The sequence below is a fragment of the Anas platyrhynchos genome, chromosome 4, assembly GCF_047663525.1.
Source record: "Anas platyrhynchos isolate ZD024472 breed Pekin duck chromosome 4, IASCAAS_PekinDuck_T2T, whole genome shotgun sequence".
Taxonomy (NCBI): domain Eukaryota; kingdom Metazoa; phylum Chordata; class Aves; order Anseriformes; family Anatidae; genus Anas; species Anas platyrhynchos.
This window is the reverse complement of record NC_092590.1, coordinates 36,643,756-36,662,672: the sequence shown is the minus strand read 5'-3', so window position 1 is coordinate 36,662,672 and position 18,917 is coordinate 36,643,756. Positions and strand designations below refer to the sequence as shown.

Genomic DNA, 18,917 nt, shown 5'->3' with positions numbered 1-18,917 from the left:
CGACATACATTAAAGACATACCACCTGCTTTGTACCTCTCTAATGGAAAATCTGTCAAGCACTTTCTTTAATGATTATATGTCTTAAAATTCAACAAATTAAAGGATTATCACTGAAATCATATTAATCTGCAAAGGATTAACAGCCTACTGTTGAAAGACTTCATGAACTGCAATAGGAGAGGATCTGAAATAAAAAATGCAAAGAGCTTTTCACATAAATAGTGCAGAAGGACTGTAGACGTTGAAGCAGCAAAAGCAAAAAGGGATTGAAACAAAGACTGGTGATGTGAATCAAGCACTTCAGCATCGAAAATAAAACAAAATTTTAAGAAACGTGCTATAAACTGTAACATCCTCAACACCTGTATACAGTTTACTCATTTTCTTTGTTTCTGCAACCAGTTGTCCTCTCATTCTCATTTGTAATTTCAAACACATTTAGATACATTATCTGAAATGTTTTTCAAGAATGAAACAAAACATTATTGAACATTCAGAACCTAATGAAACATTGAGAATGGAATCTTGATTTCTTCCTGATAGTATTCTTTAATGGATAGGAAGAGTTTATAAAATATTTTATCTTCAACAGTATACAGCTTAGCTTTTACAATTTTGAGGCACAAATAAATTGTTCTCTGTTATATTTTCCCTGCCTTTAGGACAGTAATGAAATCATGGCCAGGCATTTCTTGTTACTTAATGGCCGACAGAATTCATCTCATTGAACCAATTTCAGCAGTTATACATATTCATGAAACACTTAAGGATGTGTTTGATTTTAGCTTTAGTGGGACTTAAGGATATGCCTAAAGTTAGGCACGTACTTAAAATGCTATGCTGAATTGGGATGGAGGCAACTGCATGCTCACCTGAGCTAAAGTCAAAATTAAGCATATGTTTAAGTGTTTCACTGAATACAGATTGAGTGCTGAACTGGAGCCCAGTGATTACTCATAAGTGTCAGTATGTTCTCAATCCAGAAATTATCACTATACAAATAAAATCTGAAGATACGTATATACATAATCAATGTATGGCTGAGTAGAATTTTGATGACCAGCTAATTAGAATTCATGCAGACATAAATTAAGAAGATGATGAAACACTGCTTAAACTCAAAGACACATCCTAAATTATTCACTCAGGATGTTCATAGAAGACAAAATATGACAGAGAAGCAACATGGAGTCATAAATAGAAGCCCTAATGACAAGCACAACAACAGCTTTAACTTACAGCTGAAGACAGTTATTAACTTCAGAGAGCCCAACTTAGTTGGTCTCAGGGCCTGATACTAGGCAAATTTAAAATTTTCAAATTTTAAATTTGCCTAGTTTTCTGAGGCCACAATGATGTTAATAGGAGGTTTCAATACACATCAAACAGATGGATCTGGTTCCTCAGATCATACAAATCAGACCCAGAATCACCATTCTGAGGTTTTGTAACTTAATGCCATTGAAAATCTTTAGATTCTATTTGGAAAAAACTTAAATGCATGGCTAGGGCCCATTCATGCTTTCCAATGCCTTTCTCAGTTTCTATATTAATTTCAAAAAGAAAAACATTAAAATAAATCAGTTTCATCTGCTGTCATTTTTTTACAAAAGATGAATAGGAAAAAAAGCACCTCAACTTTCTGACTTTCTGACTGAATTTCTGACAATTTTCTCTCCTTTCTGACTTAGCACCTGATGCAGCACTTTTCTTCTTGTAGACTGGGAAGTCTATCTGGAAAGAAAAAAGAAAGATCTAGTGAATAAGATGATATTTAAAATTTAAGACAGCTCACAGCTGCCATATAATTCAAGAATTGTACATATACTTTAAAAGGTTCACAATTTAGATAGGACTTGCTGCTTTATTGAGCAAAATTAAAAGTTCAAAGAAATTAATCCAACCTATGTGTTTTGTTAGGGATAAACCTAGCAATACCTTCCTTTAAGCTCAGATGTACAGCTTCAGAAAGTGTAAATTTTGTTTTCCCCATTCCATCTCCTCCAGGACTGCTCCCTGTCCAGCTACTTTTGATTATTAATCTAGCAATTATGAAAACACAGAAGACTAATATTTGGTATCATATTTTTATTCTTAGAGCCACTTGCGTAGATCAGGTTGGTTGGCTTTTGTTGTACTGCATTTCTGATCAGGCTAACTCTTTAAAAGGACACATAATCTGGTAAAAGACTGAGAGGAAAGAAAAAACAGAATGTAATGGAAACATAACTATAACCACCTCAGCTGTCCTCCCCTAGTATGAAATATGGCTTTTCCCATATATATTTTAATTCTTGTGTTCCTGGAGTACAGTTATGAATGAAGCATCATAAAAAACATGTATCTGGCACTACACTGAAAAAGCACCCATTCTAGTGTGCTCTCCCTGACAATAGCCAGCAAAGGAATCTAGGCAGGTGTAAGAAACACCATACATTTGGAGTGATTTGTCTCCATTACAGACTTCTGGTCATTGGCAGCTTAGTAACCGAACTACAGGCAGCATCTCTACCCTTGTGTTTAATAGCCACTGAAAAACTAATCAGACATCAAATTGCCTAATCCCCTTTTTGATCCCCTATATATTTTCAGACTTCACAACACCTGTGACTAACAGAGCCATAATTTAATTTTGCATTATATGAAAAAGAGTTTTGGATTTTTGTTTTAAATTTACTACCTGCTAATTTAATCATGTCCCTCTAGTACTTGAGCTACAGAAATAATAAATAGCAATATTCTTTATTAACCTTTCCCCCACTTTCAAGATCGTATTGCTGCTCAGTTACCTAGATCTTATGATATTGAATCAATGGATGGTAAAATGGTATATCATATTCATCATCAGTAAATACAGCATGATATCCTTTTCTATCCTTATGAATCCCGATTTATTTAGTCTGTCTTATAAAAGAAACTATTCCACACATCTGGCAATTCCACACACTACCTTCTAGACTCTATCTTTTTTGAATGGTCTGAATGGCATGTGATATTTAAGATACATGTATACTATGGATGTAGTTAAGAAATACGTGTTGATTACTAGCCAGCTACATGGGCACTTTCACATTCTTAGTAAATTCCAGCTAGGTTATCAGTGCTACAGCTGGTCTCAGGAGACTTCCCGTCAATTAAAGACCAGGCACATTTGACCAGCTAAAGGAAAGACTGCATGCCTGACAAGTGATTTGCTCCTATCCACCTCGTGGACAAGTCCTATTGGTTGCATGTTACCATTCCATAAATTTTTGGCTATATCATAGACCCTAGTCCCATTTACTGAAACCAAAGTCTGATATTCAAATGTATACTAGCTTTGCCTATTATCTACCACCTTAGGTCCTACCTTGCTCTATGGACTTCCTAATATTTTGGCTCAGCTCCCAGTTTTTGGAACGATGCTTCTACTGATTATTCTTCTGACCTGTTGTGCTTGATTTCAGTCACCTACTGTAGCCTCTCTGCACACTGCCACCTTTCTCAAGGTACACAGACATGATGTGTTCACCCCTGAATTATTTTTCTTACTATACCCAACCTTCTGTTATATTTTGTGCTTCATTTGGTGCCAAGTTTACAATTTCAGAGAACTAACCACAATGATTCCAAGTTCTTGCCTGTGTGAAAATGCAAAATTTAGAGCACATTTAGGTATACATATATATAGTAATTTCTTCCACCAAACATTTTCATTACTTTTTCAGTCACCAGAATGTTTTGATGAGCAAATAACAAAATAAAATTTTGTTTGAAAAATCATAAGTAGTATGTGCTAGATTAACATTGGCAATGCATTTAGTATATCTACACCACTATTTCAGGAATGATATTTAGCAAATCTACCCACAGAGCCTAAATGCTAGACACTGATTATCATTTTTTAATCAGAGTGCAGGTTTTAAAGGTTGCAAGTTACTGTACTGACTTCTATTGCTGATTTCAATCAGTGAGGTATGGGTTACCCAAATGCTAAAGAAAAAGCATTATTATGAGGCTACTACACTTCAAGCAATTGCTATCGTAATCAGAGGGCCTGGCTCTTCTCACCTTTGTATGTTTTTGGATTATTAGCCACCAATTAAATGTTATCTGCTGAGAGAGCTAAAATGCATGTGCATGCTCAGGAATAGCCTTATTTAACACCTCATTTTATAGGTGTATGGTTCCTTGGTAATTTATTTAAGATGTTCTCTGTTATCACTGAGCAGCCTTGTCTGGTTTGATTTCATACTAGTTTGCTGTATTTTGGTCTTCTGTTTTTCATCTAGGAATTTGAGTCCTAAAATTGCTCCTCCAAGACCTAAAGTGGGAGATAAAATGCCTGATTTTATCACCCCCATTCATTCATTTGGAAACACTGTCTGGGATATAAGGCATATGCTGAAAGGCAGTCTACCTTTTAGTTCATGTGGTCTAATGCCATGCCAATGCCTAATAAAGCCACCTGCTAGGATTTAATATGAAGATGAAACTACACTTCTTGTACAATTGAGATATGACTAGATAATTTTATACAATCTAAGCATTAACACCAGCTGCCTGGGAGAAAACATGAGAAAAGGGTGGACACAGAAGTGCAATAAGCATACTATCTGCATAAGACCTCAAGAGTCAATCTCCAAAAACTAAATTCTGGGCAAAGGTCCAACACTAAAGTAAGCAGCTTTGCACATTTTTATTCATACTATAAATGTATGAATTCAGTGCAAGATAGATGATGATGATGTTTTAAGTTGCTTCAAATGTATCTTAACAATTAACAATACATTTATGAAATGCTATCAAGTCATTATCCAAGGTTTTCTTGGGTCCTCCAGCTGTGCTTATCAGTATGTGATGAGGATTATGAGCTGACAATGAAAATTAATATATTACCATGCATGTGATCAGGATTTGCCAGGAACATATCTCTAAGTATATCTGATATTCATAAAACAAGTATCAAACATCTGTAAAGACTGTTCATTTCAAAATGAACATTTTGATCAGCAGACTGCTACCTACAATGTTTTATACAGCAGAGAGAAAACAATTTTTCACCGTAATTTCTTTTTTAAGTAAGATATATCTTACATTACTTTCTTAAAGTAAGTTGGCCACATAGCTTGAAGTATGTTCCCTTTTAACAATAAGGAAAATCATATCACTAACCCCTGAAAAGTGGGAGATACGAAATACACACAAAGGTTTTCTTTACAATCTGCACTCACCATTATATTTGATACACTGCTATAACAAAGGAGTCAAATGGTTTTATCTTCTCAGAATCTTCCACATAAGACAGTGCAGTGAAGCATGTGTTTGACTCAGAATGAGCTGTTCCCACTTCACACTATGATGAGCCACTTGCCAATTGAGTTCAGCCTCCTGCCTCCCACTTGCAAAAGGAATTTAATTGGCTGTTACAGCAATCTGTACTCTGATAAGGTTGCTGAGAGGGAAAAAAAAAAAAAAAAAAAAAAGCGCCTGTCTCATCTGAAGACCTTACATAGTGTTTTTCTTCCACAGCTCTCTATTTGTGCTGGTCCACCATCTCAGTGTTTAGTCACCCTTTGAACAGCCATTACTTTCTCTAGATTTCCCATTTCTACCTGGATTCTACCTGGAGCCATCCAAAAGTTCACAGTTCATTTCCTTTACTTCTGAAAATATCTTTGAAGTCTCCAGTATGAGGTCCAGCAGGTTGTGTATTCTTTCATCTGAGGCTGCCTCCCCCCCCTTGAATTCAAAATTTTATTCTGCCTGAGACAAGGGTGGCCTGCAATAAAGACCTTGCTTCCACTTCACAAGCCACCTGTTATCTTCTTCACCAACCTGCCAACTTCTCTATTGCTTCCCAGTCCTGCTGCTCCCCAGCCCACTGTGCCATCTGCACAGCAGGAATTCAGAGATAAACTTACAAAGTGTTAGAAGTCTCAGCTTTGTCTCAGAGCCGATGCTGTTTTGTGAGCAGAATAATTATTCTGGAATAAAAGTAACTTTTATTTAAGAATAATGTCTGCATAGAAAGCTACTCCAGAATTGGGGTAGTGAACTAATTTATTTGATTCTAGCTCTACTACTCTGCTTCTGTTTTGTATGGGGATCAAGATCTATTTGTGAAAACTTCAAGTTTTCCTCAGTAAAACAGGATATATGTGGATATTATAATTGCATTAATCTGCAAAAGGAATGAAAGAATTATTCAAAATACCATTTTAAAATCTTTAACATTTCCAGAATATCTGGAACTCGGGAGAAGATGCAATGAAGGACTCTGATGACTCAAAAGACTTAAGACTTCTGTCCTAAAATTAAGAAAGAAAAAAAAAAAAAAAAAAAAAAGGAAAAATCTGCAATTAGAATACAGATCACTGCATCCCAGTAGAAATTGAATGAAAGTGGCATATAAAGCACTGGAAGAGGTGGCTAGGTTGAAACCAGGAACAAAATCCACCTTGTCTATTACAGCTAGTGGCACCATGCCACAGAAACTCATGAACTTAGTCTCGGTCCCAGGGCCCCAAGATGATGGACACTGCTTAAATACAATAAGTAGAGGACAATCACTAAAAGGAAAAAAAAGGAAGAGGCAACAGTAGAATACAGATGGATCAGATGGATGAAGTAACAATGTAACATGAGGAAATAGTGAATTGATTTTGGTTGGCACGATAGAGAATTGTCACAGTACATCAGGAACTTGAACAGACAGCGTGGTAAAGCTTAACCTTAAGTATGAAAAGAAAGTGCATTAAAGAGGTTGTTTTCAACCATCTACAAAGAGTTTCTGCTAAGCCTACAAGGTAGCACAGGAGAAACACCTACAGTTGCATGAAGGAACGTTAAAGCTGGCAACATTCATCAACAGGAAGAATAGAAGCTGATCATTCTATTGTGAATCAGAGATGATAGAGTGGAAATGGATATTTCATATTTTGTTCAATTCAGATTGTTATGGTATTCTGTCTAAACTGGTGAATTTCAACCATAGAAACACTTTGCATGATAAACAGTAGAACTCTTTGTCAGCTTTGAACCCTAATGAAGGAATGGTTAATTCGCAGCTAGCTTTGAAAGAGCTTTAGATTTAAATAACTGTCTCCTATTTTAGGTCAAGTACAAAACCCTAGTAAAGTACAAATTGCAACTAAGCTATCTCAGCTCTTAAAATACCACCACTATATCCTATCTCCTCCTAAAGAAAACAAATCAGTAATTTAAAATAATGATTCTGATAAGGTAACACCTTGTCTATAACCCACTGTTCCTCATGTGCCTTTTGGGGAAAGATTTTATTTAGCATATTTAAAAGTTTAATGAACTACTCTTTTTTTGTTTTGGATAATTTTTCAGAGAATACATGAAAGCCATTCTAAAGAAACAATAAACGCTTGTGTGTAGACATAAGCAGAGCTGTGGGTACTTTCTAAGCACACTCCCTGTTTTATCCAGATTCACATGCTATAGTAATCTCTGTTGTCTTTTCTCATTGAATAAAATAAAATCAGACATAGAAATATTCTGAAAGACTATTTTCTTTCATGTGAAATGTTCATTAACAAAGACGTCTGTGCATGACAAGCTTCTACTCCTTCTTCCCCACTTGTCTGTATTTTGATCCAGGCTAGTTTTTCATCTTGCTAGATTAGACTGTACAGCTGGCTTTTATCAAATAAAAGAGCCATGAGGCAAGGGCATACATAGCAACTCACCTACCAAAAACATGGGTATTGTAAATAGAAAGTTGAACTGATGTCAAAAATAATTGAAAGAACGTGCCTCAGAATCAGTTGTGAAAACAACCTAACTGCATTGGCAATACAGGCCTAAGCTCAGTGCCTCTTTGGAGAAGACAGTTTAGCCACGTTATCTATGCAAATAAAGCACTGTCCTGTCTTTGGATAATGTATTCACTGCAGGCTCACTCATAACATTACATGACTTTTCAAGATTTTAAAGCTTAGTTTTGTTCTGTTGCAAAACAAAATCAAGAGATTCAATGCAGTGGCAAGGGCATTCACTCAGGATGCCAGACTCTCCTATAAAATAGAATGCCCTGAATGAATCAGCACAGCGATTTTCAACTTCAGCTTACCCAAAAAACTCCCTTGCATACTTGGTTTCAATAGTGAGATAGCATTTCTGTTTTTCTCCTTTTCTCCCTACAGCAGATATTCAAGGCCTGAGAAATTCTTCTTGACAAAAATGCCTTTGAAACTCATTTCTGGGGGAAAACACTTCAACTGGAGAGCTTTGGGATTTGCCTAAAGGCAGGGTATATTTCTCTGTAAATTGCTCCTTGCAGAGGAAATGCTAGCTTATCCTTGCTGAAATGAGCATTTTTCAGTAAGTGCTACGCAGTAGTCAGCCTCTGTTTCTAATGCAATTGTTTGTAGTGTAGCAGGAGATAGTCTGATTCCCTAAATTCCCTAAACTCACCCTGGGACACAGTTTCTCAGCAATGTCTGCTCATGACACTTAGTCTTTTCAATCCTTCCATGGAGATACAGCTTTCAGTCTTATCTCATCCTCAACACCAAACAGACAATAATAAGAAACTAACTCTCTACTTAATAGGAATTTTCAGGTGAGGAATTTTCATGCAAGATTAGAAATAACAAAATGAAACTAAATATAAAACACAATTCTAATTTAAATGTAAAGATCAGGTGCCTCTCTAGGCAAAAGGTAACCTCTTGTATCTAGACTCGCCAAGATTTTTCTGTGACTTCAAAGTTGGAAATTTACTGCATACCAGGATACTTCTGAATAGACAAGGACAGCAATTTAAATATGTTGTGTAATTTTCACTCTTCCTCAGAAAGGCTTCCTCAGAAAGGCTTGCTCATCATGAGCTAGCAAGGTTTTCTTCACTAATCATTTCATACGTCTACAGGATTCTTCAGATAACATATTTTTTGTAGCTTAAATGATCTTAACATAAATTCCTAAGACATTGCAATTCTTAGAACACTTTTAAGGCTGAACATTACAATGTTCAAACCAAGTATCATTTTGCATATATTTCATTTAGCTTTTAGTCACTATCAATCTAAGCTTGTACCAGAGAGTAAATGTGACATCCTAGGACATGCCATTCATATTCACAACACACTTAGGAATACAGTAGTTTCATTGAATTACCTCTAGAGACATGCTGACATTGTTTCTGACCCTGGAATCTTGTATCATTTTGACTGATTTACAAAACATTTAACGAACCATTACCAAAACAGGTGTCCCAAAACACATGCTATTCAATAAGTCTATCCCAAGATGTAAACTAAATTTTAAACTCCTTGTCTTTGCTGATGAATATCATCCAAGAGATCTTTAGAAAAACAAACTTCCTGGTACAATTTTCAAACCATATGAGGCACCAATTTGCAGTTAACTTCTGAGAGGCAACTTGTAAAATACAGAGTTTTAGATGGAGAACAAGTAATCCCCAAAATACAACCATAACATGTTTAATAAGCATAGAAACACATGCTACCCTGTGGGATGTTACATTCTGTATCACTGTGGTCACTCAGCATTCAAGCAAGGTGAATTCTGACTGGATAAAGTATGAAGAAATAGCTGTTCAGATAATCAGGGCAATGAAGAGTGTCTCAGATGAGAGGAAGCAAGAAATAGTTTGACCTTTTTCAGCCCAGAGAGACAAAGGCTGACAGTGGACACAATTGATTCAGGCAGGAGTGGGCGTGACAAGTCAAGGATGGAGAAGAGCTATAACTCTAAATGACAATGTTGGCACAATATAGTCAGTACAAACTCAACATACTTAAATTTAGGGTGAAAACTGGAAGTTTCTATCCACCAAACGAGACTAAAGCTGCTTTCCCATGGAATTAGTGGGAGCAAAAATAAATGAATAAACCAACCAGGTGAAAAACTGCTCAATATTTATGTAAATGGCACAGTTGCCTTCAGCAATAAGATAGATCCTGGTTTTATCAGATGAAAATGTCTTTCTCAGTCCAAAGTCACTCTCTTTGTGAATTAACTGAGTCTTAGGACAATTTACAAACAGGACTGAATTACAGTAAAGAAATAAAAGTTTATGTTTATACAAAGCCTGGGTTCATAGTGTTTTCCAAAGAATACAGAGAACAATTATCCAACTGTATTTATCTGAGGATGACTCATTTAGAAGAAACTATAATTATGCTTTTAGTGAAAACATCTCTCAGTTGGAGAGGTGCTAGAATTTCAACTGCCAAGATCCAGAATCCTGTCTGACTCCATTTAAGCTATCAAGCCTTCTCTCTTCTTTTACATTATTCTTTAATTATAGATAATTTCCTTTTCAGAACAAACAACAACAACAAATAAAAAAGAAACTTTTCACTCTTGTTTCTTTCAAGACTTTTAGTCTTCACAAGTGTTTTTTGAGAGCCTAAAATGAATTTACAATTGTTTTAAATAGTAGGATCTATTCACTTCTAAGGCCAAATAGAAAATTTTAAGTAGGGAAGTTACCTCCAACAGCTGCTTGCTGCCTTAAATTACATTTAACATTTAATCTTTGTACCTCAAAACCATACGGAATGTGGTGGTATTTAAGTTTTGTTAAACGTTTCTATTTCTTTCTGGACTTTACTTCATTTGTAATAATAATAATAAAAAAATGAGAATCAGTTATCTTTGAAGTGTTTGATATTTTTAAATAAATATTTGTTAAAACTACTGCAGAGGTTTCGTAATTTTAGCTATCCAGTTACTGCATAACATTTCATGAAGTTGGGTCAAATAATTTCAGCTTTATTAGGCCACTGGGAGAAAAGCTTATGCTTCTGGATAGTACATTGTAAAAATCAAGTTGGCAAAATGAGATAGCCATGCCGTGATGGTACAAATTCTGAAAATTAAATACCAAACTATCAGTCCCCCTTAAAGAAAGGGTACATCTACACAACTGATTTCAGTTTTGACATTAGCAGTTGTTATCTAATACTTGGTGACTATTAGCATTTAAAAGTCTACGTACTCCAGAAGTTTACACTACTGTTTGTTTTAGTTTAACAGGGATCTGGTCTCTGTAGCAGGGCCTGTATAACACATGTAATACTCATGTACATTCTATAAATGACAGAATTCACAGAGATTCCACTCATGATATTGAAGTACACTGACAGTGAAACACCACTTCGTCCGTAGTAGTTGGTAGAGTGTTGTACATATAATAATCGAATGTAAGACAAGAATTTTTGGGGTCCAAAATCTTGGCTACTGCTCCAACTATAAAATTTGTTCTCCCGTTTTGATAATAACACCACCTATATTATAGACCTCTTATGCAGAATGCAAAGTTTATTGCTAGAATGTTTCTCATTTTTAATGTACATAGAGTTGATCTCACTGATACTTGGTCAGTTTACATACCTTCTTACCCTTCACTCTTATGCATTTTTGCCTCATTTGGTCATGCTCCTTCTCAGGATTTGGTACAATCACACCTCTCCAGTCCTGGTATACTTTGCCTGTTGGGAAGATTAGTATGGTCTTGAAAAATATGTCATTTATCCAAATTGCTTCACATTATTTATTTACTTTCAATCTACTGAATTGGTAGTTTCAGCTTGCGGAACTGGAATTGACATTTGTTTCCTATAGGGTCAGACAGGAGTTTCCGTAAAACACTTCAAATATTTTCAGGCTCATTGCCTGGATCAATGACAACAAAACTAGCAAAATCTCAAAGTCTGCATCTCATTGCATAGCTTTTAATACCGTCCCTTCGGTATTTTCAAAGGAAAAATAAAGTCTCATTTTATCCAGATATCCTTCATAGAAAGGTGTAAAACAGCTCTGTATTCTTCCATTCACTTTACCATGGAAAGAATCAGCATGGCTTCCTGTTCCTCTCTTGAAGCATGTTGGCTGCAAGACATTCTGTTCTTTCATTTCCTGAAAATTACTTGACTTGGATGTCTCTTTTCAGATCAGGGCTGAAACCATGAACAAGGCTGCTTTTTGAAGGTATTTTAAAGAGCCAGGCTGATTTCCCATCTAACTACAACTAAACCACAGCTGGTATAATACGTGTGCCTTGTGCCAAGTCACAACCTAGTTCTCACTATCATGTGTTAATATCTTTAAAATGTTCTGAATGGTAAAGTACACACATACTACTTTACTTTCCTATCAGTTTCAACTACACTGAATTCCTGGTTCCAATACAACTTCATTTAATGAAAAAGGAATGCATAAGTTAAAATCACAAATTGCCAGCTTACATTGTAAAATATTTAGTTATAAAGTTCTCAAAAATAATTAAAAATAAATCTTACCTCTTTGTACAAATGAACAACTGTAAGCAGTTCTTCCATGTGATTATGTGTAATAGTGACCGTTATGTTCTGTATAACATATCACAAATTTTAAAGGTAACGTGCTTAAATATCACAATAATTTTGAAACTGACAGGGTGAAAGAATTTTCTGTTCTACATTTTGAAAACATAAAACCTTGACTTCAATGAGTGCACTGCAACACCAGGGAGATCAAAAAAGCTTTATATCTCTTGCAGTAAAGGAGACCATTTCAGAAAATCTGAAACAAATTTAGTTAGTGAGTGAAATAAAAATCTCAATTATGCCAGCTTTGCTTGTTACCTACATAACAACAGAGCTGCCATATTGGAAGGGATCAACAGCCTTTCTTGTCTACAATTCATTCTCCAAAAATAGCACACTCCATCACTTCTGAGAAAACTTTAACTGTTAACAGGTACAGAGACATTTGCAATCAGCAGAGGCCCCCTTCTCTCTAGATTGGCCGAGCTCTTTAGTCGTGAAGTTTAATGTCACTAGCATATTTTAGTGTTATCATCCATAATGACTCTAGTTATTCTTGCTGGTTTACATTTTGCTATCAATAATTTCATGAAGAAACAAGTTCAAAAAGTAATTGCAGTTTTGTGAAAAGTATGTGTTTGTTTTTTTTTTTTTGTTGTTGCATTTTTGTTTGTTTGTTTGTTTTTTAGTTTTTAGTTTTAAAAATCCCTTTCATTTTTCTGTTAGGAAGAAGGGAGCACACAAAGATGGAACTTCCTGATCCGTCTTTTCTTTACTACTCAGCATGCCTGAGACAGATCTACCTGTTTAACTGTCCCCTTTTGGTAGTACATTCCCCTTTTCTGAAGCTATTTCCAGATCAATTTTGTCCAGGCCTTGGACTGTAAAAGGACAATTCTGTTTCTGCCACACATTTTTTTTTTTTTTGGAATGCTGTGTCCAGGACATTTATATTAGCCCTTAACAAAACAATATGCTTACTTCTATTCTACTGGTCACAATATTTACATATAATAGCACATGAGAGCACAAGAGCTTGGCCCTCTATCCTAAACCAACAGAAATTGTGTAATTCTGTTATGGATTTACTGATGAAAAAAGATCAAAAGCACTAGGGAATGACAACTACATCAAAAAATAGGTGTGATACAATGGTTAAGACTCAGGTCATGCTCATCTGTTTTCCTGTCAGATACTTACTATAACCTCTTCCACCAACCTAGGAGCTGCCATCACTGCCAGCCAGATCCAGCCTTCTCTCTAACATTGCTTGAATTTCTGCACGGAACTGAAGCTAGTCTCCCAGCTACTCTCAGGAAAGATGAGTTTTCTAACTACGAAGTTATTTAGGACAGAGTGACCTCTTAGACTACATTCTAAAAAACACCACAAATTCATCTCTGTATTTGATAGAGCAGGCACAGCATAATGTAAGAAAACATGCAGCTAAATGATGTTAAGCCTCTATTTGCAAGAGAGAACAGGATTTAAAGATACATCTCTTTCTTTTCAACCTTTTATATATTTGGTTAAGCAGGTTTTTGTTCAATGGGATGGATTTTATGGCTTCTAACTCTCTGTATGAATGCCTAATTCAGGGAATTCACTGCAAAATTCAGTTATTTGAGCTACTTCTAGAAACCCTGATCAGTTAGGAAATACAACAGAACATTGTCTATTGCCTCTGCTTGCATTAATCCCTTGTCTACCAAATGAAGTCATACATGAATAATGCCTGATATACATGTAGCTAGGTAAGAAAGATAAAGGAGTTGTGTAACGACTGCAGGCAAATATCCTAATACAGAGACATTCAGAGACTGGAACAGGCTGGAGCTCTCTGCTAGATTGTTTTTTTCCCACCGTTCAGCACCATTCACTTTGTAATTCCAGGGGCCAGTAAGTCATAATTCAGTTTAAATAAGAAATAAATTCCTGTTCTTTATACCTTCTCAGGTTTTCTGATGCTGAGTTTTCTCAGGTCCCAAATTAATATCACTTCTGAATTTGATCATGGCCTGTTTTGATCTCAGGCACTTTTATCTAGTCCCTTCCCATAAAGAACATTTCAGGAAGGTCAGACAAGCACTTCTAACCTCCACAGACCTTTTTTAAAGTCAAAGATTGTCACAGGAATCCTGTGAAAGATATATCTATGTGATCCAATAAACAGATGAGAAAAAAAGAAGTGTTTAAATGAAGCTTCTCCCAAAAGCACTTTTTTCCCAGTTACTACATGTATTTCAATCCAAAAATAAGTGCATTGGAAAGGAAGAAGAGTCAGTTAATGAAAACTCACAGCTAGCTAATGCCTTTTTAAATGGGACACTCAGATTTAATCTATAGTGCTTACAAGCAATTATTAGCTAGATGATAGAATTAGCAGTTCATAGTTTAAGTATATGTATAATTTAAATGGGGGGCAGGGGGCACGAGTTTAATGAATTAGTGCTGGAGAATTAATTCAAAGTATTTCAATTTTATCCATGAATTCAGTCATAGAATGCATGAGACTGAAGTTTATATCCACTTTGACATCTTTTACACTGACAGGATAGTACAAATAAGATTGGGGCTCATCAGAGCACCAAATACATGATTGTAATCCCTGCCTAGAATACAATGTTCATTATATTTAAATAAGTTCTTACAATAAAAAATAAGTATTTTCTATATGTCTCTGGTGACTGACATCATAACAGAATTAGGATATTGTAATGCAATTTTATATAAATGTATTTGTATTTATATAAATTGTTTTATAAATATTTATGCATACATAAAGTGATTACATACACATATAAGAATCAGTAAATACAACTTCATTGCAGCAAAAAAGTCACTAGATATTCCAGAATGAATGTAAAGTTAAGCTATCTTTTAAATTCTCAGGTAACATAAGAGTACATGTATTCAAGATCACATTAGAAATTTGTGATATTTAAACATGCATTGTATTAACAGATTTCTTTGTTGCAAATTATTTTTGTTTTCAAAACTTAATCTGAACTTAATCTTGCCAATTAACTTTTTTCCTTGACACATAATTTGTTTGAGGCAAACTGTAAAAGTAAACAAAATCTCAGATGTCTACTTGGATTTTGAGCAATCTAAGAACTCAACTTCCAGGCAGACCAATAGAACAATCAAAACCTGATAGGATTTTAGGATTTCCTAAAATGTTCAGGGCTCAGACTTCATTTTTACATGTCTAAACATTTTATTTATTTATTTATTTATTTATTTATTTGTTTGTTTGTTTATATTTACATGCCTAAACAAAAAGTCTGACTTCTTAGCCTCCAGTTTTGGTCTATTTTTTGAATACATTACATTTCCTTGCCTTTTTTTTGATGTGGAGAATACAACTTCACAGAATGGGAACTACCTGTGCCCCCACGTAGGTACAGCAGCTACCATAATTAAAAAATTACTGCTTCTTTCACCTCCAAGCTCTTTTACCTCCAAGTCTCAACCTTTGCCACTTCCAGTTTCAACTTTCAACCTATGCAAACTCCTTTGGATTGCTGCATTTTTATCTTATGGTTATCTGTGTAACCTGGATTTAACTAATGCACCATGACAGGGCTCATCTTCATTTTCTCTTGTGGATTTATACTTAATATACTTCATACTTCAGAGCTTGTTAAGAGTATTCAAATGCAAGAATTTTCTAATGCAAATGTTTTTATAGTCTAGATGGTACAGAGGTTCTTAGTACATTTCTTATATTCCTACTGATTCATAGCTTTCATTTCATTTTTACTGATTGACGTGTTGTTGTAGACAAAGCACTAGTAACACTGAAAACTATTTTCTTTCTGCTAACTTCTTTTCCTCAACAAAAGCAGATCTGTTACTCTTTCTAATATCACAGCTACTACTGGTAACACAATTTCAGTGCCAAGTGGCCAATGTAAGATGTAATGATTCACAGTATAGAAATAGCTATTGAATTTGCAGTAATTGTACTTTTCATGTCAGGTTCAGCAGCAAGGGCAAGTATGTAGAAAAAAAACAAGCACTTCTTCCCACAGAAGAAGTATTGGTCCCTGCCAGACACAGGGTATTTGCTAGAATTCATCAGTTGCATACCACAGCCAGGTTTTATAAACCTGGTTATTCAAATTAAGAATATATTAATTTCTTTTCATTAAAGTATCATGAAACATCCTTCTATATTCTAAACAAAGATACATATTTAGAAAATAGTTTAATATCTTTGCGAAAACATCAATTTGCTCACCAGAAATGTACCAGACAGACTGTGAATAGGAAGAAAAAGCTTCTGAAAGTGCACTCACAAAGGTCTGTTTTTCAGGGTTGATATTACAAGTAATTAGCCTGACATTTAATAAATGACATTTCTAGGAACTGCTAAAGTTGACTTAACAAGCAAACCGAACAACCTTGTTTTGTTTATGAAAGGTAGTTGCATTGTTGCACATTTTATTTAAAATGTTTTTGCCAGCTTCTGTTGAAAACATCTGCATGCATGAAATATTTGAAATAAACACCTATAAAAATACACTGAACTTTCTATTATCGTGCTCTCTGATTCACACAAACTGATAAAAATGTCTGGTGGCAAAGCTGGTATATATTGCAACTGAGTGGGCTCATACTGGAGTTATAATAAATTTACTTTCACCTAAAGATTTTTTTATTTTTTTTTTCTAAGCATATTTCAATTCATAAGCAATTCAGACTGCATTTTACATTTTGGTCAAAAAAAAAAAAAAAAAGATATGCTGAAATTATACATCCTTAAACTCTTTCTAAACATTGAAATCAAGAATGAGAGTAGGAATTAATAATTATTACTTTGAAGAATCAAGAATGCATGTGTTTGTCCAGTTATTCAACCCAGAGAATGGGTTTGTTTACAAGCAACACATTTCAAATGTGCTTAGAAAACCAGAGTAATTAAGAATACATCTGAAATTTAGTCACATTTCTTGCTTGTGTTAAGGAAAATATTAAGTGTTTATATCGTATGATGGTCTCATCAGCTTTATTTCTGTGTACTAGAAATCCTGAGGTTTCTTTCAAGTGTCTATAATATCAGAGTATTATTCACCCAGTTCAGCTGCTTTGTTAGCTTACCCACACCTCCCAAGGGAAAAGAATGGAGTCTTCAATCTGAATAGATGAAATCTAGTTATAATTAGGATTCCCATATAGCATTTGCAAATAGGGTTTTGTAATTTGGGGGGGAAATGAGGATGTGCACATGTCTGTGCATGTGTGATGATTTTTGCTTCACTAGTTAACCATGGCATGATGAAGATCTACAGAGCAATCCTGTTTAAAATGGAAGGTGTTGCAAATCCCACTGACCTTTGTTTTTTTTTTTTCCCACCTAATTCCAGAGTTCAGTGATGATTTGGTCTACTGAACCAGGAACAGGAGCTGTCTCTAGATGCTTGACAATATGTACACAGAATAACATGTACACAGAGAGGTCTAGAAAAAAAAGTTTGTTTGAGGTCTGGAGTGCATAACATATGAAAACATGACATGTGAATTGTTAGAATGAGAAAAATCAATGACAAATGTCCTATCATCTTTGCTTCTTGACATTTTAGGAGAAAAAGAAACATGACTTTTTCTCATTCTTTATTTTTTTCACTAATACTTTTTTACAACTTGAAGGTGACAGAAAATAAATATATATATAAAAAAAAAAAAAAGCTTTTTGGCAAAAAACAAAGTAAACCAGCTCTTGTTCTGTAACAGTTCCATAACCCTCCCACCCCCCAAAATAAATAAATAAATAAATAAATAAAAATGATATAGTTTTTTCCATTGCATAAAACTAGTGCTTACTGATGATGAAAATATTATGCTGCTACAATGGCAGCTTCATCAAAGCAATACTGGATTTACAATTTCAATGAACAAAACACAATTTATCTCAGCACACATCTTAATATCCTAGGGGTCCTTCATTAAAACTGTACCGTCATGGGGACATTAATGGAAGATGTCCCTAAAACTTCCAGTTCAGAAAAGATACCATTTCCATTCACACTTCTTCAGATCTCTCCTGAATCACCTTGTAGGTCTTCTGTTGAATGCCCTGTCCTGATCCTACCAGCTAATCTTCCCCCTTCATCCCTTTGTGTAGCAGATCCAGTTCGGTTCCAACCACCCAGTGATACCCTATTTCATGGCCTTTCTTTACCTCAGTCATATAAACCCTTCCATTAAAGAACTCACTTTGTGCCCACAAGGCACTTCTTTCGGCCTATTTTATTTTAGTGAAAATGCAAACAACAGGGAAAAGAATCTTGTATACATATGAATGAATTATGTTCCCTCAGAAAAAAAATCTTTGAACTGCATTTTTCCTTCCCTCCTTCCCCTTCTCTTGTCACCATGGGTTCTTTTTGAAATGTGCTTTCACAGCAGCTCTTCACTGAAGTGAATGCTACTACTTTGGGACCTTGGTATTTGTGCAGTAATTACTATTGTTCAGCCCTGTATGTAATAGGCATGTGAGAGGACTACTAAAAATATAGCAGCACTCAAAGACTGCCTGTAAAACCTTTAGAAATACATACAAAGCTGTAGTCCCCAAAACAAATCCTGTTCCAATCAGTGAAGCTTTTCTATTAAGCTGTAA

At 35.1% G+C, this 18,917-nt stretch overlaps 1 protein-coding gene across 9 annotated transcripts in view; it reads right to left on the bottom strand.

Annotated features, from left to right (window-relative positions):
• The window catches only part of IQCM (IQ motif containing M), a 195,323-nt gene that overhangs the window by 69,750 nt on the left and 106,656 nt on the right, over positions 1-18,917 (bottom strand). For all 9 annotated transcript variants that reach the window (XM_038178806.2, XM_038178802.2, XM_038178809.2 and 6 more), the window contains 2 exons: positions 11,376-11,473; positions 1,636-1,736 (listed from right to left, as the gene is read on the bottom strand). In XM_038178806.2, the coding sequence (XP_038034734.1) occupies positions 1,636-1,736; positions 11,376-11,473 (199 nt within the window). The remainder of the gene's footprint in view (positions 1-1,635; positions 1,737-11,375; positions 11,474-18,917) is intronic.